At 32.6% G+C, this 18,390-nt stretch overlaps 2 protein-coding genes across 4 annotated transcripts; one reads left to right on the top strand and one right to left on the bottom strand.

The window, feature by feature from the left end:
• Nucleotides 1–201: 201 nt before the first annotated feature.
• LOC133173838 (kelch domain-containing protein 1-like) lies at nt 202–8,790 on the top strand. 3 transcript variants are annotated; one of them, XM_061308910.1, is made up of 10 exons: nt 202–322; nt 1,472–1,548; nt 1,718–1,945; nt 4,122–4,221; nt 4,472–4,540; nt 4,728–4,867; nt 7,184–7,296; nt 7,591–7,760; nt 8,163–8,215; nt 8,322–8,790. In XM_061308910.1, the coding sequence occupies exons 1-10, from the start codon at nt 206–208 to the stop codon at nt 8,518–8,520; spliced, it is 1,266 nt and encodes a 421-aa protein (XP_061164894.1). In that variant the 5' UTR covers nt 202–205; the 3' UTR covers nt 8,521–8,790. The 3 variants fall into 3 exon arrangements, with proteins under 3 accessions (XP_061164894.1, XP_061164895.1, XP_061164896.1); XM_061308911.1 differs by having other exon boundaries at nt 7,591–7,773; nt 8,322–8,423; XM_061308912.1 differs by lacking the exon at nt 8,322–8,790 and having other exon boundaries at nt 8,171–8,201.
• Nucleotides 8,791–17,006: 8,216 nt separating this feature from the next.
• LOC133173293 (multiple epidermal growth factor-like domains protein 10) lies at nt 17,007–17,625 on the bottom strand. The gene is made up of 3 exons (XM_061308282.1): nt 17,510–17,625; nt 17,270–17,316; nt 17,007–17,183 (listed from the first exon to the last, which is right to left on the bottom strand). Exons 1-3 carry the CDS (start codon nt 17,605–17,607, stop codon nt 17,023–17,025), a joined length of 306 nt encoding a protein of 101 aa, XP_061164266.1. The 5' UTR covers nt 17,608–17,625; the 3' UTR covers nt 17,007–17,022.
• Nucleotides 17,626–18,390: the final 765 nt, after the last annotated feature.

Here is an 18,390-nt window from a genome sequence, read left to right as displayed (position 1 = left end):
TTCGAGATATTTGAAAGTATACATGATTGTATTTGTTCTGCATCAACAAAGATGGCCCAAGTTGGTCAATCAACATTATAGAGTGAAAATTAGATCAAGTTATAAAATCAACACGTTCGCCTCTCTTTCGTTGAACCCTTGGAGATAGAGAATGTAATTAACATCGGGTTCAATATTCCGGGTTGTTGACAAATGGAGGACAGCTATGACTGGAGCGACGAAAGTAGAGTTGAAACCTAGGAAGAATAGAGCTGTACCTGAACGCACTGGTCATGTTTCAGTTTTGGCAGATAAATACATGATAGTGTGGGGAGGATATAACGTAAGTGAAATTTAGGAAATTAATCAAATCAATTAATCAAACAGGACTATCGAACTAGGAAAGAGGGCTACATAAACAGGATAGCATCCGAGTTGGAACTCCCTACACTGGTAAAAAGAAGAAGAAGTCTCCGCTTGGTATTGCTATATAAGGTGGTTGAGGGGTTGGTACCGGCGCTACCTCCCTCTGATTTCATAACACCCTCCAAACAAAAACGTAATATGTTGACGATGTGACCGTTAGGGCGAGCGCAGATACTTTTATAAACTGTAATTAGACCCATCTCTTCAAACCGCACGTGACATATTGTACGTCTAGACTCTGACGTCACAGGACGTCGTATGTAAGTTGCATTACCAAACCAAAGCCTGACCGCTAGCATGTTTTAATGAGGAACGTTTTATATACTATTTATCTGCAATATATCCATTAAATCAAGACCAGTTTATTTTTTGTTGAACTTTTGTTGTCATTCTCGCAAGAACGTAGCTTAAACAAGCGATGCATTGTGGGTCCAAAGTTACTGCGGAAAAAAATTCTATTGAATGAATGTGGAGTAGTCCGAATTTTCTCTTCGCCCAGGCGTTGTCGTTAGAGCTCGCAGTGACGAGTGGCGCTTTGCGCCGCTTGCTGCGCTCGCTATAATAAAACCAAGGAACTTTGGAAATTGCATCTCAGATAATATGATAACAAAACAAGTGAAAAACAACTCCAGAAGCTTTAAAGTAACACCAACTGAAACAAAGCAATACGAACACTCATTTTTCATAGACACAGTGATTATAAGGAACCAACTTGACGAAGACACAGTGCGCGCAAAATCTGAGGCCTTCAAGACTGCCCTCAACAAGATTTGTCAATAACATCGACAGTGCCTCTCTCCCATCGTATAAAAGCCAGTATTTGTTACCACGATGTACCATATACAGATACAGAAGTGTTTTCACTGTTACCAACATCTTTTCACGTCATTACCAGCTGATTACTATAATTGATAATTGATGATATTGCTACATACACCATATTATATTGTTAATCCATGTTGCTTTTTATGCCAAGGTGCTATGAGTATGTTCATGAAATTTTATATAATCCCATCCTACCGTCCTAACTCTCTTTAACCATTCTTTAATCATTTGTGTTCTGTAGGATGATTTTGATCCGTATCATCTAGCATATCTTCCACCGAGTGAACTGTGGATCTATGATACAGAATTTCAAGTATGGTATGATTTACTTTTTTTCATGGTGTATACGAAGCAGTTATGTATAGTCTAGTTTTGTTTTTGTGAATAAATGTTTACTTATACTGTATATATATATATGTATATGCTGTGTAATAATAATGTTTTTAAGATGTGCTTATAAGTATTTTACATTATATACTCTGAACAGGTTTTTAAGCAAAAGTAGAGATGTTCACCCTATAGCTGCCTCTGGATGTTCTGCTTGTGCCCAGGATGACTCTATGTATGTTTTTGGAGGACATGCAAGCCATGGTTACCTCAATACTCTATATAAACTTAACCTAAATACCTTACAATGGGAGGGTGTATTTCCTGTTTCCACTAGTCCTTCACCAAGCCCACGGGACAAAGCAGTGTCATGGTTCTATGAGAAAAAGTAAGTTTGTACAATGTTTATATGGATGAAATATAGAAATAACTAATAGTAATCAAGCTCAAAAGTCCATTGCAACAACAGAAATTGGGAGCAGAGCATACACATACCTCTATAAACATCAGAGGTGGGATCAGGTGCCATGGAGGTGTAAGCATCCCCTGTTGACTGGTCATACCCACTATGTGCTCCTTGTCATGATTGCTCAAATGGAAAAATCCGTAGACAATTCAGTGTGCAAAATAATGGCCAAATAATTAGTAAGAAAAATGTCAGTAGGCATTCAACTTGATGATAGATTGTATTTGCTGACAAGATCATTGTATTGACAATAGAACTTGTGAAATGTTGACCTTAAACAAGACTGTTGATATCCTTGTTTCATAAACTTGTTTTTCCTCATTTTAGAAATTGTTCATATGTAGAGCATGCTCTTCCGTATTGAATCAACTGGGAGACATAAACTCCATATGCAGGTGATAAGAGTATATTGCTACAGAAATAAGAGAAGTTGATGATAAAATAGTTGAAGTCATCATGTTTATCATAAAGTTTTGTAAGGTTACCATTAACATCTCTTTTAAGTAAAATATCCAAAATATGAAATAGATGTGTCAGACTCTGCGGTATCTTATTTCGTATGGAGTCAACATATGAATAGAAGTAACTACATGTATTGTTAATTGATATTATGTCGTCAATCTATCTAAGTGTCAAGTTGAAGGCCACAGCAAGTGTTTTCTTCCTCTCATGTATATGTTTTTGAACAAATTCTGCTTCACATGAATACAGAAATAGGTCTTCTAATAATGGGGTGCATTTGGGGGGAATTCTGACAGATTGTTGGAGGACTTGATCTCGAAAAACTAGAAAGATATTGTCAATCAGAAACTCAAGCATCTTTTTAATTTCAACTTATATCCATATATTTATTGTAGCATTTTCATAGTTGGAATTTATTATAGTTAATAATTCAGTAAGTGACTTTGATTTCTCTTTCCAACCCATCCACCAACCAAAATCATAGATATGTACAGGGATTAATTCAGAATAATTGTTTTTTTTTACATCTTCTTGTATTGTTTATGGCCTGGCAGACAGATGTCTCATTGGTTTATGGTGATGAATCTTGGTTGCATAACTCTACTGAGTTCACAAGTAAAGATCAAATCATATGAAAGAGATAACTATTGTTTTTCAAGGTTAGAGGTAAAAAATCTTAGGTACTGTGATGTATGGAGGAAAAGTTAATTTTTGGATACCGTAATATCTGAACTTTGCATGGATCTGTTGGTGTGTGTTTCTTATTTATTGAGTGCTTAGGTCTTAGGGATGTTCCCTATTGGTTTTCAAAGCTATATCCAGAAAAAACCATGGTTACAATTGCAGATTGAAAATAGTTTCTGTACATGAATATGAAAATACAATTACATGAAATGGATAACATAAAAAATAATCTGAAAATAGTATAATATGAAATCAGTTCTTATGAAATTCATATTAATATGAAGATAAAAAAAATTGAAGGTCATTTGTCAAGATCATCTTTCATTTTGACAGGTTTTTTATTACCATTAATTATTAATGAACATGAGACAATATGACTCATTTGGTACATCTATACATACAGTTTCCTTTTTTTGGTCATAGATGCTATTATTTTAGGTTATTAAATAGTTCATTTTACTATTTATTTACATACTATTTAGAGAATTAATGAACATCATCCAACCAAAGAAAAAGGCCAGGTCTCATTTTTTGTTTATTACAATTATCTAGTCCATTGCAAAAAAGGTAATCTGTTAAGTTTTAGGAATGAAGATTTGGTACTCTTGATTTAAAGGCTTACTGTAATTTTTACTTCAGAATTATCACAATGATTATTACCATATATACTCACCTATAAGTTGATCCACCTATAAGTCAGTTGTATTTGTTAAGCTTACATTAGAGGGACTAACCCACTAAAATACCAATCATTTTATATCTGGCGTATAAGTCAGATAAAGAGTTTTGGACCAAAGTTTAACTCCAAAAAAAATGACTTGTGGGCGAGTATATACGGTATATACTAAATGTACTTCATGAATGTGATATTTGCATGGTCATTCTATAAACAAAGGTATATGTAATAAATTTTGCTACATTTTCATTTCAATTTCCTTTCTCATTTTTCCAGGTTTTATACTTTTGGTGGATACGGAATAATTGATTACTCCAGAGACAGTATGTATTTGGAAGAATGCAGGTCATTTTTCCAAGATGAAACATCTGAACATGTATGTACACATTTAAAACTGTACATTACCTTCTATGATTAACTTTAAATTGATTGTAAAGCTTAGCGTACTTAATTAGATATGTAAATAATCTTCAAAACAATTATAGTCAAAAACATCTGCCATATATTTTGCAATTCATATTTAGTAGTTGAGTTTTGAGAATAAATAGGTGCTTTTACAAATACATGTCCAAGGATTTGAGAAAATAATTCCTATTTAATATATGATTTATTTCCCCCTTGTATAGAGAGGTTGGAACAATCAATTGTGCACATTTGACTTTAACACAATGAAATGGAGTCTAGCAGAGCACAAGGTATAAATTATAATATGTATCTGATTTTTTTTTCCAAGTATGTGCTCTATTTTCTTCATCTTAATTCATAAACGGTACATGTAAATGTAATGTTATATAATTTAATGACTAAAGCTTAATTTGAAATGAACATCATATTTCTTCGTTGACTTTAATGGAAAAAAAAAATCTCAAATTTTCATGACAGGGACAAAAGCCCTCTGCAAGGGCAGCCTCTTCTGCTGTAAGGTTTGGCAGTAAGGTATTTATTTTTGGTGGAAGACATCGGAATCTGCGACTGAATGACTTACACTGTCTGGATCTGGATACAACAACCTGGAGTGGCTGGTAAGATAAGCTATGTATATATATGAATATGAATTCAAATGCAATTGTTTTGTAAAATGCATTTTGATTGGTTAATGCACTGATGTTTGAGCAGTAAAACAGCATTAACGAGTGAAAGCTTTTAATTGTGACATCATAATAGAGGGACACAAAAACACAATTCTTCTTGAAGTATTACATAGAACTAAATTCAAAAAATAAGATGTAACATCAAACAAAATGCATCAATTGCATTAGAAAAGGAAGAAATATCTTCTCATCTGGTATTTGTGATCATTAATGCTGATTTAAGGACCCTCTATACACTGATGAAAAATGTTTTTTGGACTTTGAGAAAATTATATGGCATAAATGAGGATATTTTGAAATTAACTAATTCATTTTTAATATAGGGAGCATGCCTTTTTTATCCAGGAAAAATCTTCAAAGATAATGAAGTAATTATAAATAAAATTCGCTTTTGCTTACTCAAATGGAGAAAATACATGCAAATAAAGTTTTCAACTACTCTATCTTGGTCTAATATAATGTTTAGAATACTTGGATTTATTTTAAATTATGCCATACAGTGCAGATTACAATTTATTCTATTTCTATATCAAATGATGGGTCAGTCTAACTACACAAAAGTACGCTGAAATTAGGGTGGAGTGTAGAGAGGGTCCTTAATGTCTCAAACATCTGTTTTACCGGCTCCGCTTATGCTTCATCGGTAAAACTCGGTTGTGAACATTAAATCAGCATTAACAGTCGCTAATAACAAATGAGAAGATAGTTTTTCCCTATAATTACACTGTTTGGATCTGGATACAGTAACCTGGAGTGGCTGGTTAGATAATCCATGTACATGAACATATATAAAATATAAACTGGAGTAGCAGATAAAATAATCTTTGCACATGTGTCTGAGTACAGCAACCTGGAGTGACTAGTAATTTACAATGTATATACATATTGATATATGATTATGCCATACACTGTTTAGATCTGATACAGCAACCTGGAGTGGCTGGTTAGATAATCCATGTACATATATGAATATATAACCTGGAGTGGTATTGTATATTAGACAATCATTATTATTAACATAGACAAAAACTGACATCTTAAATGTTAAAGGGGCTGGTACACAGATTTGAAGCTCATATTTTTAAATAATATCATGATTTATATGCTGCTAGAGTATTTCACATTGAAGCCTGTTTAGAAAATTCTTTTATCTGAAAATTATTAAAACTACGATTTTCGGGACGCATTTGATTGACATATCCTTGCATTTTCACGGAGTAAACTTTATCCAGAAAGCTTAAGAAAAGTAGAAATTTTGTTGTGTATATATGAAAATATTAAAACTATAGGCCAGAGAGTTGAGAGTAGAAATGTGAAAAGGCAAAACCAACTCACCCACATTGTCAGTCTGTGCTCAGTGATGTGTGCAGACTAAACAGATTGAAAACATCCAGTAAAACATAAGCACTAACAATAACAGAGCTCGTGCACTGTTTACAAACACAGGTGTGTAACATAATGTTATGAAGAATTTTGTTGTCTTTGAATTGTTAGAATATTCGTATAAGTTTAAATCATTAAACTGAAGTTATTATTTTTTTTTTTTAATAAAAATAGGCATTTAAAATTGTAAACAATGCAACTGTGTCCAGGCCCCTTTAACAATTTGATGGATATCATAAGTTGCTCATTTTTTGAGGTTTAAAAAATGATATATTATTGAATAATTTCTTATTGAATTCAAGAATAGAGATACATGTATATCGTAATTCAACTAAATTTAGTTCTAGGTCTGTTGAAGTTAAAACATACATGTACAACTGTGCAACAGTTGACCTGGCAGGAATGATAACTCTTGGTAGAATTTAGTCTTTACAGGAAATCAACAAAGTTGGTGAAATATATGTATAATAATGATACTGAACATAAAAGTTTCTCATTTGATAAGTATTATATATGTAGTACAATAAAACATGTAAAGTTTCCAAAATCTTTTCATGATTATCTTAATTTTCATCAGCACAGTTGAACTTTTAGAATTCCCTAAATAATAGTTTTGCCTCATTTGGACTTTTGAGATATTTTTACATGACCAGTATGGCCAACTTGCTGCAAAATAAACAAGACCGGACCAACATTTTACTAGTCTGAGTTGGTTGGATGTTCATTAATGTTGAGCCCTGTGAAGATAGCATAAAAAACAGATCTAAACAGTTTAGAGCTAACTGATTGATTAATAAAAGTCAGTTTATATAAGAAATAAAGGAGAAAATATTCAGTGGATGAAAATATATTGCTGTATTTCAGTCTATGTGTGAGCAGTGAACAGCCTGAGGGGAGATCTTGGCATTCTGCCGATGCATTGTCTAGTACTCAGATGTTTGTATACGGAGGCTTCAACACCAACTGCATACCTCTCAGTATGTATAAGATTTTCTTAGGTTAAGAAGTATTAAACAGAAAGTGATCAATAAGACTTAATTGACTTATCTTTTGTGTATTTAATTTGTTATCTAAGATATCATAAGCTTATTTGTTGTGAAAAGAAATCAACCAGAAGAGTGAATATTTGAAAAACTTTAAATTAAAGAGCTCAGATCTTTGATGAACTGAGTAAATTAAAACTTAATCAAAAATAGAAGATTTGAGGGAAGATGCACACATTTATGTTTGTCATTGTTGTAAAGAGTTTTTGATGAAAGCTATATTTTTAGGTGATGCTTGGATACTAGACATAACATCACTACAATGGACACATCTTTCACAGTTTCCAACCAATCAGCCACGACTTTGGCACACTGCATGTGTTACACAGGACAAGGAAGTGATTGTCTTTGGGGGATGTGGAAATAATATTCTAGATGATGAGGAAGAGAGTCAAGTGGTGCTTATCTCAAGTTTTATAATCAAAAGTTAAATGACCAAATTCAAACAAATTAGAGCAGTTGATTAAGTACATATAAAGCACTTCAGCAGACAGTATATATATTTAAAAAATTCGCAAACTGCATTAAGTCTCTTTAAATCACATTTCAAGAAAATGTATACACTTCTATAATGAACATTTAAGGAAATTAAAAAAGGATTGATTTGTAAAATATTAAGAATGTCAATTCTTTCTGTGTAGGTTTAATTTTGAAGCACATTTTAAATGGTTAACTCTATGTACTGATTATTACAAAATTTTCATAAGACACTGAAGAAGACAATTGACTTAAATTTTCTTTTATCTGAGTGTTTAGGTGGATATGTTAACATTTAAATGACTACATGTATTTGTTTTTAGGACCACAGAAATGATATTCTGTATTTCCAGCTGTATCCTTGTACACTTAAAAGGTAAATAAAAACAAAAAATACTTTTTTTACTTTTCAGTATCAATGTATTGTTATGTTTTAATTCCATTCAAAAGTATTACTTTTTGTACCATGTGTTATTTTGTAGAATTTGTTTGGACTATGTGTACAGACATCGCACTCGTCTAGGAAGTGAGTGGAACACATTACCACGGCAGTTCTCTGATTGGTTACGGAGGAAAGAGGACCTTGACATTCATATATTAATGTCCTCTGACTCGAGTTCAGAATCAGACTCGGACAATGATTACACTAACCAATCAGGACAAACCTGTGCTGTGTCGTAGTCTACAAAGCTCTGTATCAGGATGTAACTTAGATATCAGATGGCAGATGATAAACAAACCAATTGTGATAAATGCCTGATTTGTAAAAAGATTCCAATAGCTAAGGCTTTAGGACTTATGATGAATCTGGAATAAGAAGCAGTTAATTAAATTGTTTTCTTAAGATATCTCTTCATTGATGCATAATATTCAGTCAAAATTGTGAGAATGTTTGTTCACTTAATTTAATTTATTTAATTTTATATGTATTTAATAAATAGTCTCAATGGTTTTATTAGATTTGATCGTAACATTAAGCATTGGTATATATATATTTTTTTATTAATTGTCAGAAATTAATTGTCGAGTGATTTTAGGTCACCTGTGTCACTGAGATAAACTGTTGTTACCTATTCCCTAGAAGTGTGCACTATTTTTGATTTATTGCAATAGGAGTTTTCATAATGATATTTGTTATATTCAGTAAAGAAAAGTCTTTATGAACCCTATATGTATATAAATAGTCAACATAATTGATATTAGCTCCTCCTAAAAATGTTGACAATCATTTTATTTTTACTATTGAATTGAACAAATACTTTTCCCAAAATATTATTGATTTTGATTCTGGTTAGTAATAAACAATTATTGACTGGGATTTGGAGCAATATTTCATCCCTTGGATGACGCTCCACATTGGGCAATATTTCATCCCTTGGATGCGCTCTGCGTCGGGCATTATTTCATAGCTTGGGGGCTAACATAATCAGTGTTGCCCGAAAACACAGTCAATAATTGTTTTGTTATATGAAAAACAAAACAAATCAATAAAATATTATTTTGATTTATTAAAATTTAGCAACTCATTTGTATCCAGTGCATTATCCTGCACATTGATTATAGTGTTAGTGAATCTTTAAGTTGCCATGATTGTGTTACTTGTTCTTTTTTATTGTGATATTATGTTTTTTTGAAGTTGTGACAGTATCATTATGTCACAATAAAATCAGTCTTCTAAACAGAATCAATAATATTGTGGGAAAACTCTGTTTGTTGGTCAATAGTAAAAATTAAATGACTATCAATAATATTTGGAGAAGCTAATATCAGTTATGTTGACTGTTTCTCTAAATAGAGAATATAGAGACTATTCTTTACTGAATATAACAAACTAATGTATTTGACATAATGATACAATCGCAACTTCCAAAAAAAAAACATAATGTCACAATATAAAAAAGAGATTGTAGACATCCTTATATCATCAACTTATTTGTCAGTACTCTGTCTTATTTTATAAAATGATTGTACAAAGATCATGCTCTTTCCTATCAAATCAACTGGGAGACATATGCTTCATATGCAGGTGATTATGGTATAAAGGTGTACAAATTAGGGAAGTTGACGCAAGAAAAGTTGAAGTCGTCATGTTTATCATAAACTTTAGTTGTTAGTTTGCCATCAACGTCTTTCTATTTCTAGTTCATTGGGATATATTGAATCACATAGATGAAAATAAATATAATTGTTAATTGATAAAATGTCATCAATATATGCAAATATCAAATTGAAGGTCTTAGCAAGAGACTTCTTTAAGATGTTTTTAATAATTTTGCTTCACAAATAGTGGTCTCCCAATAAGGGGGCACAATTATAACCTATTGGAATTCCAATAGTTTGTTGGAAAACCTGGTCTCCAAAGACTGCATAGATATTGTTAATAAGAAACTCAATACTGAATCCTTTTAATATCAAGTTCAAAGTACCTGTGCGTAGAATCATAAGGATTTTTAACAAAAATTTGATGATCAGATGATCAGTGAAAAGATAGGGGAATTTGTGAGTTCCATTTTAGATCACCTGAGTCACTCAGGTGACCTATTGCTATCTTTTTACGTCCGTCGTCGAACGGGTGTGTGTCGTGCGTAAACTTTTCACAATTTCATCTTCTTCTCAAGAACCACTGGGCCAATTTCAACCAAACTTGCCACAAAGTATCCTTGGGTGAAGGTGATTCAAATTTGTTCAAATGAAGGGCCACGCCTCCTTCCAAGGGGAGATAATTAAGAATTGGTGAAAAATTAATGGCATCATTTAAAAATCTTCTGCTCAAGAACCACTGGACCAGGTAATATGAAACTTATATGGAAACATCTTCAGGTAGTGTTGACTCAAGTTTGTTAAAGTCATAACCCCAAGGGGTAGGGTGGGGCCACAATGGACGATCAAAATTTTACGTAGGAATACATAGGAAAAACCTTTAAAAATCTTCTTCTCCAGAACCACTGGGCCAGAAAAGCTGAAACTTATTTGGAAGCATCCTGGGGAAGTGTAGATTCGAAATTGTTCAATCATGACCCCCGGGGGTAGGGTGGGGCCACAATGGACAAAAGTTTTACATTGGAATACATAGGAAAAATCTTGAAAAAATTCTTTTCTCAAGAACAGCAAAGCCATGATTGGTTATATTTACATGGAAGCATCCTCAGATAGTATAGATTTAAGTTTGTTCAAATCTTGACTCTGGGGGAGGGTGGGGCCACAATGGATGATCAAAGATTTACATAAATACATAGGAAAAATCTTTAACAATCTTCTTCTCAAGAGTAGCAAAAACATGATTTGTTTTATTTCTATGGAAGCATCCTTGGGTAATTTTAATTCAAATTTTTCAAATCATGACCCCCTAGGGTAGAGAGGGGACACAACAGTTGATCAAAGTTTTAGTTAGGAATATATAGGAAAGATCATTTAAAAATCTTCTCAAGAACAAAGCCGTGATTAGTCATTTCAATACAGAAGCATCTTCAGGTACTGTAGATCACTAAATTTTCGCGACACCTTATTTTCATAAGATAGTCATTGGCTCTTTATTAGCGAGACAGAATATTCACGAATTGTGGTTATTGCTGTATATAATCTTTATGAATACTGTTATACACGAGAATGAAATTTTCCTCTTCAGTTTATTTTATACTCTATGGATCCTCAATGGATTGTTGTTTTATACTCAGGTGACCGTTAAAGCCCTAGGGCCTCTTGTCATTAAAGTTGTTGTCTATGATGTCAAAAACCTGGTCTTTAATTTACCGGGAGGAATGGTTATGTAAGTGTTAAAAAGTCGTACGTTTTGATGCTATTTGAATAACACCACTTCACATCAACATGTACGACTTTTCTTAATACCAATATAAGCATTTCTCAAGATAAAAAGAACTAAGCTTTTTGATATCATAGACAACTGCTTATTTAATAAAAATGCAATTTGGAAGTTTTTGTATCTTGTGATGGTCATCAACAAAATTACTTTGTTAAAAACCACTCTTATACTACACAATAATACTCTGATATAAAAAGGATGCTGGAGTTCCTTATTGACAACATTTATGTAGTCTTCAGAGACCAGGTCTTCTTCGAATGTTGGAACTTCGATGGAAACTAATTGTGCTCCTTTATTAGCCGATTTTTTTTTATATTCCTATGGAGTATTTATTCAAAAACTTCAACATGCGAAGAGGAAAACACTTGCTGTGGCCTTCAACTCGACATTCAGATATATCAGCGACATTCTATCAATTAAAATAGTTACTTCAATTCATAATTAAGTAACCCATTGATATATCCCAGTGAACTTATGATAAAAGACACCACAGAGTGTGCCACGTCTGTTTAATATTTGGATGTTTTACTAAGTACACATGAGAAGGGCTAACTGACAAATAAATTGTATGACAAAGGAGGTGACTTCAGCTTTTCATTGCCACCTTGCGTTATTTATGTAGTACTATTCTGCTTTCACTTGCATATGGCGTTTATATGGTACCGTAATATTCCAACATCTCCTGCATATAATATTTCCCCCAACTGATTCGATACACAAGAGCATGCTCTGCGTACGATCGATATTTAATCAAAGGCAGGCTTCTGACATATAAGTTGATGTTACGGGGATTTCTGTAACCTCGTTTAAAATTAGCATTTCGTAAATTATATGGTTGTTATAATGACCTTGTTAACAAATATACCCTATCATTGAGTCTTATGTTGGCTGACTTGTTTCAAATGTTTAGGGGTTTTTATTCTAAATTTGACTTCTTTACAGAATGTCCAGTCTACCTAATCAATACATAGATAGATTGATTGATTGATTGTATGTTGTTTTACGTCCCATTCGAAATTTTTTCACTCTTATAGAGACGTCACCATATACCGGTGAAGGGCTTCAAATTTTGACCTTTACTCGGCATTCAGGGCCATTGAGCAGTGAGGGATCTTTATCGTCCAACGTCTGTCGTGACACGGGGCTTCGGTTTTTAAGGTCTCATCTAAAGGACCCGCAACTTTCACTTCAAAGTGTCGAGCTCATGGCGAAGGAACAGTTGCTACCCAATTATTTTTTTTATCGACTTAGGTCAGTCGCGGCCGAGATTCGAACTCATGACTTCCCGATCACGAAGCGAGCGCTCTACCGACTGAGCTACCGTGAACGGTCAACAGGGGATGCTTACATCTCCTGGGCAACTGATCCCATCTCTGGGTTCATGTTTTATGCCCTGTTCACAGTTTTGTATTGTTTGTAGATTTTTTTGACCGATCGTTGTTTCTTATCTTCACCTTTTTCACATGTTGTTTTATAGTACTGCTGAAGTTTCTCCTTCACTGCTGTTAATTTTTTCATGAGGAGTAAAGAATAATGCTTGGAAACTTGCTCGATTCCGCTGTGTATCGTATCTTTGTCTGTAAGGATTTTTATGAAGTTTTGGAATCCAATATAGATATGGTAATCCAAAATCAATGTGGTTGTTGGGAATATACGGACATGTGAATTAAGAGTCTCTTCCTGAGAAAAGGAACTATGGGTATAAGTTGGATTACCACTTGTAGAATTAAATTCAAGATCCCTAAAATGCAGTTGTGATATTGAGTCCGACAAACAAAAATGAATTATATAATACCTGCTTTGTCAGCTGGGACCAGTACATAATGTTCATGTAATCTGGCTAATTCTTTAGTTACATCTGAATTATAGAATACAGAAGGATATATGATTGTTATTGCTTTTCAATCATTTAACACGAGATTTTCAAAATCCATCTTGTACTTTTTATCCATTCTGACAAAATTCTAAGGTTTTCATATTTGAGCCATCGTCTTGCATAATCTTGGACAGAATTCAATTCTTGATATTTATAAAATTCTGTCGCCAATTAAAAGATCTGAGTTCTCTAAATTTAGGCCTTGTAAAATGAGTGGTTTGAGGTCTAAAAAAATTTTTCCAGTCCTAAATCACAGCTGATTTAATATGTTATTTTCTTACAATGTTTCAAACATGCCTTTAATTCGATAAACAATTATGTAATAAGCAATTGTTCTTTCCTTTCTCAGATTGTTATGTTTGGTGGGAAAGTCGATTCAGGGTTCACTGATAATTAAAAAAAATCCTGTTGGACTTTATCAAAACACTTGTTTTTTCCGTATATAAGGAGAAATTTAGATTTGTTTATTTACATGGTACTTGCATGTTCACGTAAATTTCTGAAGTGATTAATTGTAATTCAGATAATTTCGTACTATATGTTCAATTAGTTTTTCTTCAAATTAAATTGAGGAATAAGAGAGAAAGACCAAAGTTCAATTACATATTATTTAATCCAACAGGCTAAGTATTTGTTATAATGCAATCAAAAAGAAATTATGTATCAATTTGACGATGCAATATATATATATTTTTTTGTAGGTGAGGTAATGTCGTTGTTTTTGTTTGTTTGTGTTTTTTTTTTAGTCGAATGTTTTCCTTCCTCATTTTCGTAGACTGGTTCTTTATCTGTGGACTAGTATGTGAGTTATGAGTTTCGCCATCATTCAGAATGTCTTTGTTATTATAATATTAATGACATATCATACATGCATTTATTTGACATATTATTTTACAGTAAATATTCTACTTAGCTTCGTTGCCAAAATATGAATAATAATGTAGTTGACAATATCAAAGACCAGTGTGTTTGAAATCATAGACAACTACTTCTTCAAAATAAAAAGAAACTGAAACAGAAAGCTCTTGAGTAATATCAGTCCTCGCGCTTTCGACCCTCTGGCTGATAGCTAGTGCCTCGGTCTGATACAGGATGTGAAATGGAAAAGGGTTTGTATTATTTTTATATATATTATTACCAAATTGATACATGATAACCTAAGTATTAATATATGTTTACATGGGCATCTTAAAGATGCCCCCAAATCACACAAACACAATTCGATATTTTTTTTTCATATTACTAGTATTCAATATTGAACTTCTATTACTACTCTAGCCTTCAACTACCAAGTAATTAATTATCAATACGAATCACTATCCACTCTCTATAATAATACTATAGATAGTCTATTGACATTCAGCATCACTGATTCAAGTACTAGAGACTAAGTGGTCAAAAAGCAATGTCAAGGATGTAAATAAACATTTGTTAACGCCTATCATTGGTTTTGCCCTAATATTCTTTATATTTTTCCTGTGAGACCTTTGCATCTCTGTAGAAAATATGAGAGTGATGTTAAGTTAAAAATGTTAAGTGTTACTGTTTAAATTGGGCCATCTTTAAAAGAATGTTTGCTTGCCCTTGCCCGGCTCAGGATATAAAAAATGGGTAGGTAGGTAGGTAGGGGATTTTTTTCTTTCAAAAAACATGCGAATATGAAGCTGAAAAGTTATTAATGGGATGAAAATGGAGGTTAAAAAAAGTTTTGAGTCGGACCACTTTTAGTCAGTCGGTCGGGAGAGGGCAAACAAAAATTTAAAAAAAAAATGGCCTACCTTTTAATTTTTAAAATTCAAATTTGATATTTTACCTTTTTAACCTTGATTCTATGGGCGTCTTCTACTGGTCATCATCAATGTCAATGGTAATTAGGAAATTTAAATGCTTAAGTGAAATTCATTTAAAATGATTGTAGACGACTGTCATATATTTGGACTGGACCTTTGCCCTCCTATTCAATAGACATTTTACTCTGGCTCTACAAACATTTGTGTAGGAAGCAAGAATCATTCTGGGCGCAATTTCGATGTTCTTTTGCATTTTTATATTGTAAAAAGAGCTTCATGTACCTCATTGGTCAGGGTGGTACCGTATTATCCATGTCAGTCTCATGATCAGTTACGATTTGACTTTGCACCAGCTGTGCTGTAACGTATATATGTATCCAAAAAATATCTCAAAACATTTTATACCGTGTTCAAACATATAATACAGATAAAATGGGTTACAGTTGAAGTAACCTGAAGTATAATAAACATGCACATTAACATGGAACATGAATTTATTAAAGCAGGTTTACCGAAATAGTTATTTTTTTTAAATAGTCTACATATTTAATGATACACGTGTAAATCTGTCTGGTTTGATATATCAGTAACACCACTGTAGCTGTAGGAAACATAGAACAGATTTGGAAAGTCATAGTATATTTATATGATATGCAGTTTGCTATACATGTTTGTAGCCTGATATGAATTTACATTCTTCATAACCCGCTCATTTATGGTGGTAAATTAAGTGTCAGAAAACTATCAAAACTGAATGAAATTAAGTTCATAAATGATTTCCAGTGTACACAAATATATCCTTTCCTCGTAGACAATACAGAAAAGAGGACATTGTACAAAATTAGATTTAAAGACATTTCCTGGCAACATATATTTTCCTTCATTACTTCATTCAATGATCTTTTTATATCTTTATGCAGCAGAGCATATTGCTGAAACGGAAAAAAATCTAATTCCATTCTCTTTCCATGTCTTTACCTAATATATTCTCGACAAGTGATTGAAATCTTTTGTTTTTCTGATGATTTTCATGCTTAACTTTCGAAAATCATTAGAAAATGAATGCCTTTAATTGACCTCAGGTAATCTATCAAATGAGAAGTCGCTCATTCACACGTTACACAACTGATTCATTTCATATGTCTGTAAATATAATTTCGCTTGTGTTTAAACACGAAGTAGGCGTGTCTTCATCTGAAGTCACAACAATGGTCATCCTTGCTGGGAGTTGTGGTCTCTCTTCCGTTGTCTCATCAAGAGTTGTGCATGACTCATCTAATACAGTTCTGCCGAGTGTTTCATCCCGAGGTTCTGTGTGGTTCGAACCATCATCGATTTCCATGTAAACTGACGCTATGTCGTTAGCTATATTTACTGTCTGTTTTCTACATATTGACATCAACATCCATATTATTGTACACATTACTATTATTGATATCACAATGCTCCCAATATATTTTATTAGTGTTTTCAGCTTTGTCGTTGTTTTTTGATTTTTACCTCTGTCATTTTTCTGCATTGTGGTCATTTCTTTTTTAATTGTTACTGAAATATTTGATAAATGTGTAGTTGAATCTGTAAATTTTTCACGAGGAAAAACACCTGGAGAAAAAGATAGGACACTGATACATGAAATACTTTACATAGATAAAACAGTAGTTTTACTATTTAACTGAAGAGACAATGTTAATGAGTTATCAACCTTTTGTTGATGCATCCATAGATGTGTTGTTAGTACATCCTATAACATGGTCACATGTGTTATTGTCACACTGACACATGTACAGACAAAGTCGACCATAGTAAGGATAGTAACACTGACGGGAACAATTGTCTCCAAAAAATCCGGGTGGGCACTCTGAAAAAAAGTGTTTATTCAACATCAATTGAAAAATGATGAGCAGTAAATTTGTATAAGGTCAAGCGATCACTATTTTAACAAACCTTTGCATTCTCCATTATATAGAAAGAAGTGTGTGCAGCAGTTTAACCTGGAATAAAATACAATAACTAGAAATCTGTGTATCCATAATCATGATTACTATTTAAAAATTGAATAACACATATAAATCAAATATTCATGTATTTCGTCTCCATATATGAGTGAAAATTACCGGAATTTAATGTAAAACAACATACAATCAATTATTTCGACATGTTTTGTCAGAAAGAATATTTACTCACTTTCCGCTTTGATCTGGATGAGTATTATTGCATTCCGCTTTCGTAAGTATTCCAATATTTAAACAAAAAAGAAAACTTTTTAACATTACATGTTCCATATCAATAATTCCATCTACAAGATTAATGATGAGCAACAACTTTGAGTATTTAACCAAATAAATCATTTTGCATTGAAATATTAGAATTATTCAAGGAAAAAACTTCCGTGTGTTAAAAGCAAATTATGAAATTAACTAATACGTAAACAACAGTTTTATGAATCATTTGGAACGAACGACGAAGACGGAAGTAATCCTCTGGACTTTGTCCCAGATCAATTTTGCCTGATAACAATATTGTAACTTTTTAAAATGATTTGATAGATGTTAAAACGTATACCACTGAATAATATAAATAAATTAACTGATTTATTGCATGGGAGCACTCAATGAATGGATGATATTAAATAAGAATAGGATTGTTAAAATATCTGACGGACTTGATAACAATCTTAACACAGAATCAGATAGAATGTTTGAATGTTTCAGATTAGTGTTGCATGGAGGAGAATGTGTCGATTGCTAGTCATTCATGTTTTGCTATTGTTTTTGGTCGATTTACCTCTGTAATAAATCAATCTTTTTAGTATAAGAACAAAACTTTATGAAAAACGTGATGATTTTTCAATCGTCAACTTCCTTACTTATGCAGCAATATACCCTTATCACCTGCATATGGGGTGTATGAAATATGTATATCTCTCAGTTGATTCGATACGCAAGAGCATGCTGTTCGTGTGAACAATTTCTAAAACGAGGTAAGTTATTGACAAACAAGTTGATGAAACAAGAAAATCTCGTTTAAAGTCATCATTTCGTAAGTTCTATGGTTGATACAATGAC

This window comes from Saccostrea echinata, unplaced genomic scaffold (genome assembly GCF_033153115.1).
Source record: "Saccostrea echinata isolate AGI-Se365-2 ecotype Australia unplaced genomic scaffold, CSIRO_AGI_Sech_v1 ptg000056l, whole genome shotgun sequence".
Lineage (NCBI taxonomy): Eukaryota > Metazoa > Mollusca > Bivalvia > Ostreida > Ostreidae > Saccostrea > Saccostrea echinata.
This window is presented reverse-complemented; position numbering and strand designations above follow the sequence as displayed.

Bases quoted from the DNA above. Each gene is read 5' to 3' on its own strand.
- LOC133173838 (XM_061308910.1), top strand. From the start codon at position 206: ATGACTGGAGCGACGAAAGTAGAGTTGAAACCTAGGAAGAATAGAGCT. The intron at 4,868-7,183 runs GTAAGATAAGCT...GCTGTATTTCAG, and splicing joins ACAACAACCTGGAGTGGCTG to TCTATGTGTGAGCAGTGAAC. The intron at 7,761-8,162 runs GTGCTTATCTCA...ATTTGTTTTTAG, and splicing joins ATGAGGAAGAGAGTCAAGTG to GACCACAGAAATGATATTCT.
- LOC133173293 (XM_061308282.1), bottom strand. From the start codon at position 17,607: ATGGAACATGTAATGTTAAAAAGTTTTCTTTTTTGTTTAAATATTGGA. The intron at 17,317-17,509 runs GTGAGTAAATAT...ATTTTATTCCAG, and splicing joins CATCCAGATCAAAGCGGAAA to GTTAAACTGCTGCACACACT. The intron at 17,184-17,269 runs GTTTGTTAAAAT...ACTTTTTTTCAG, and splicing joins ATATAATGGAGAATGCAAAG to AGTGCCCACCCGGATTTTTT.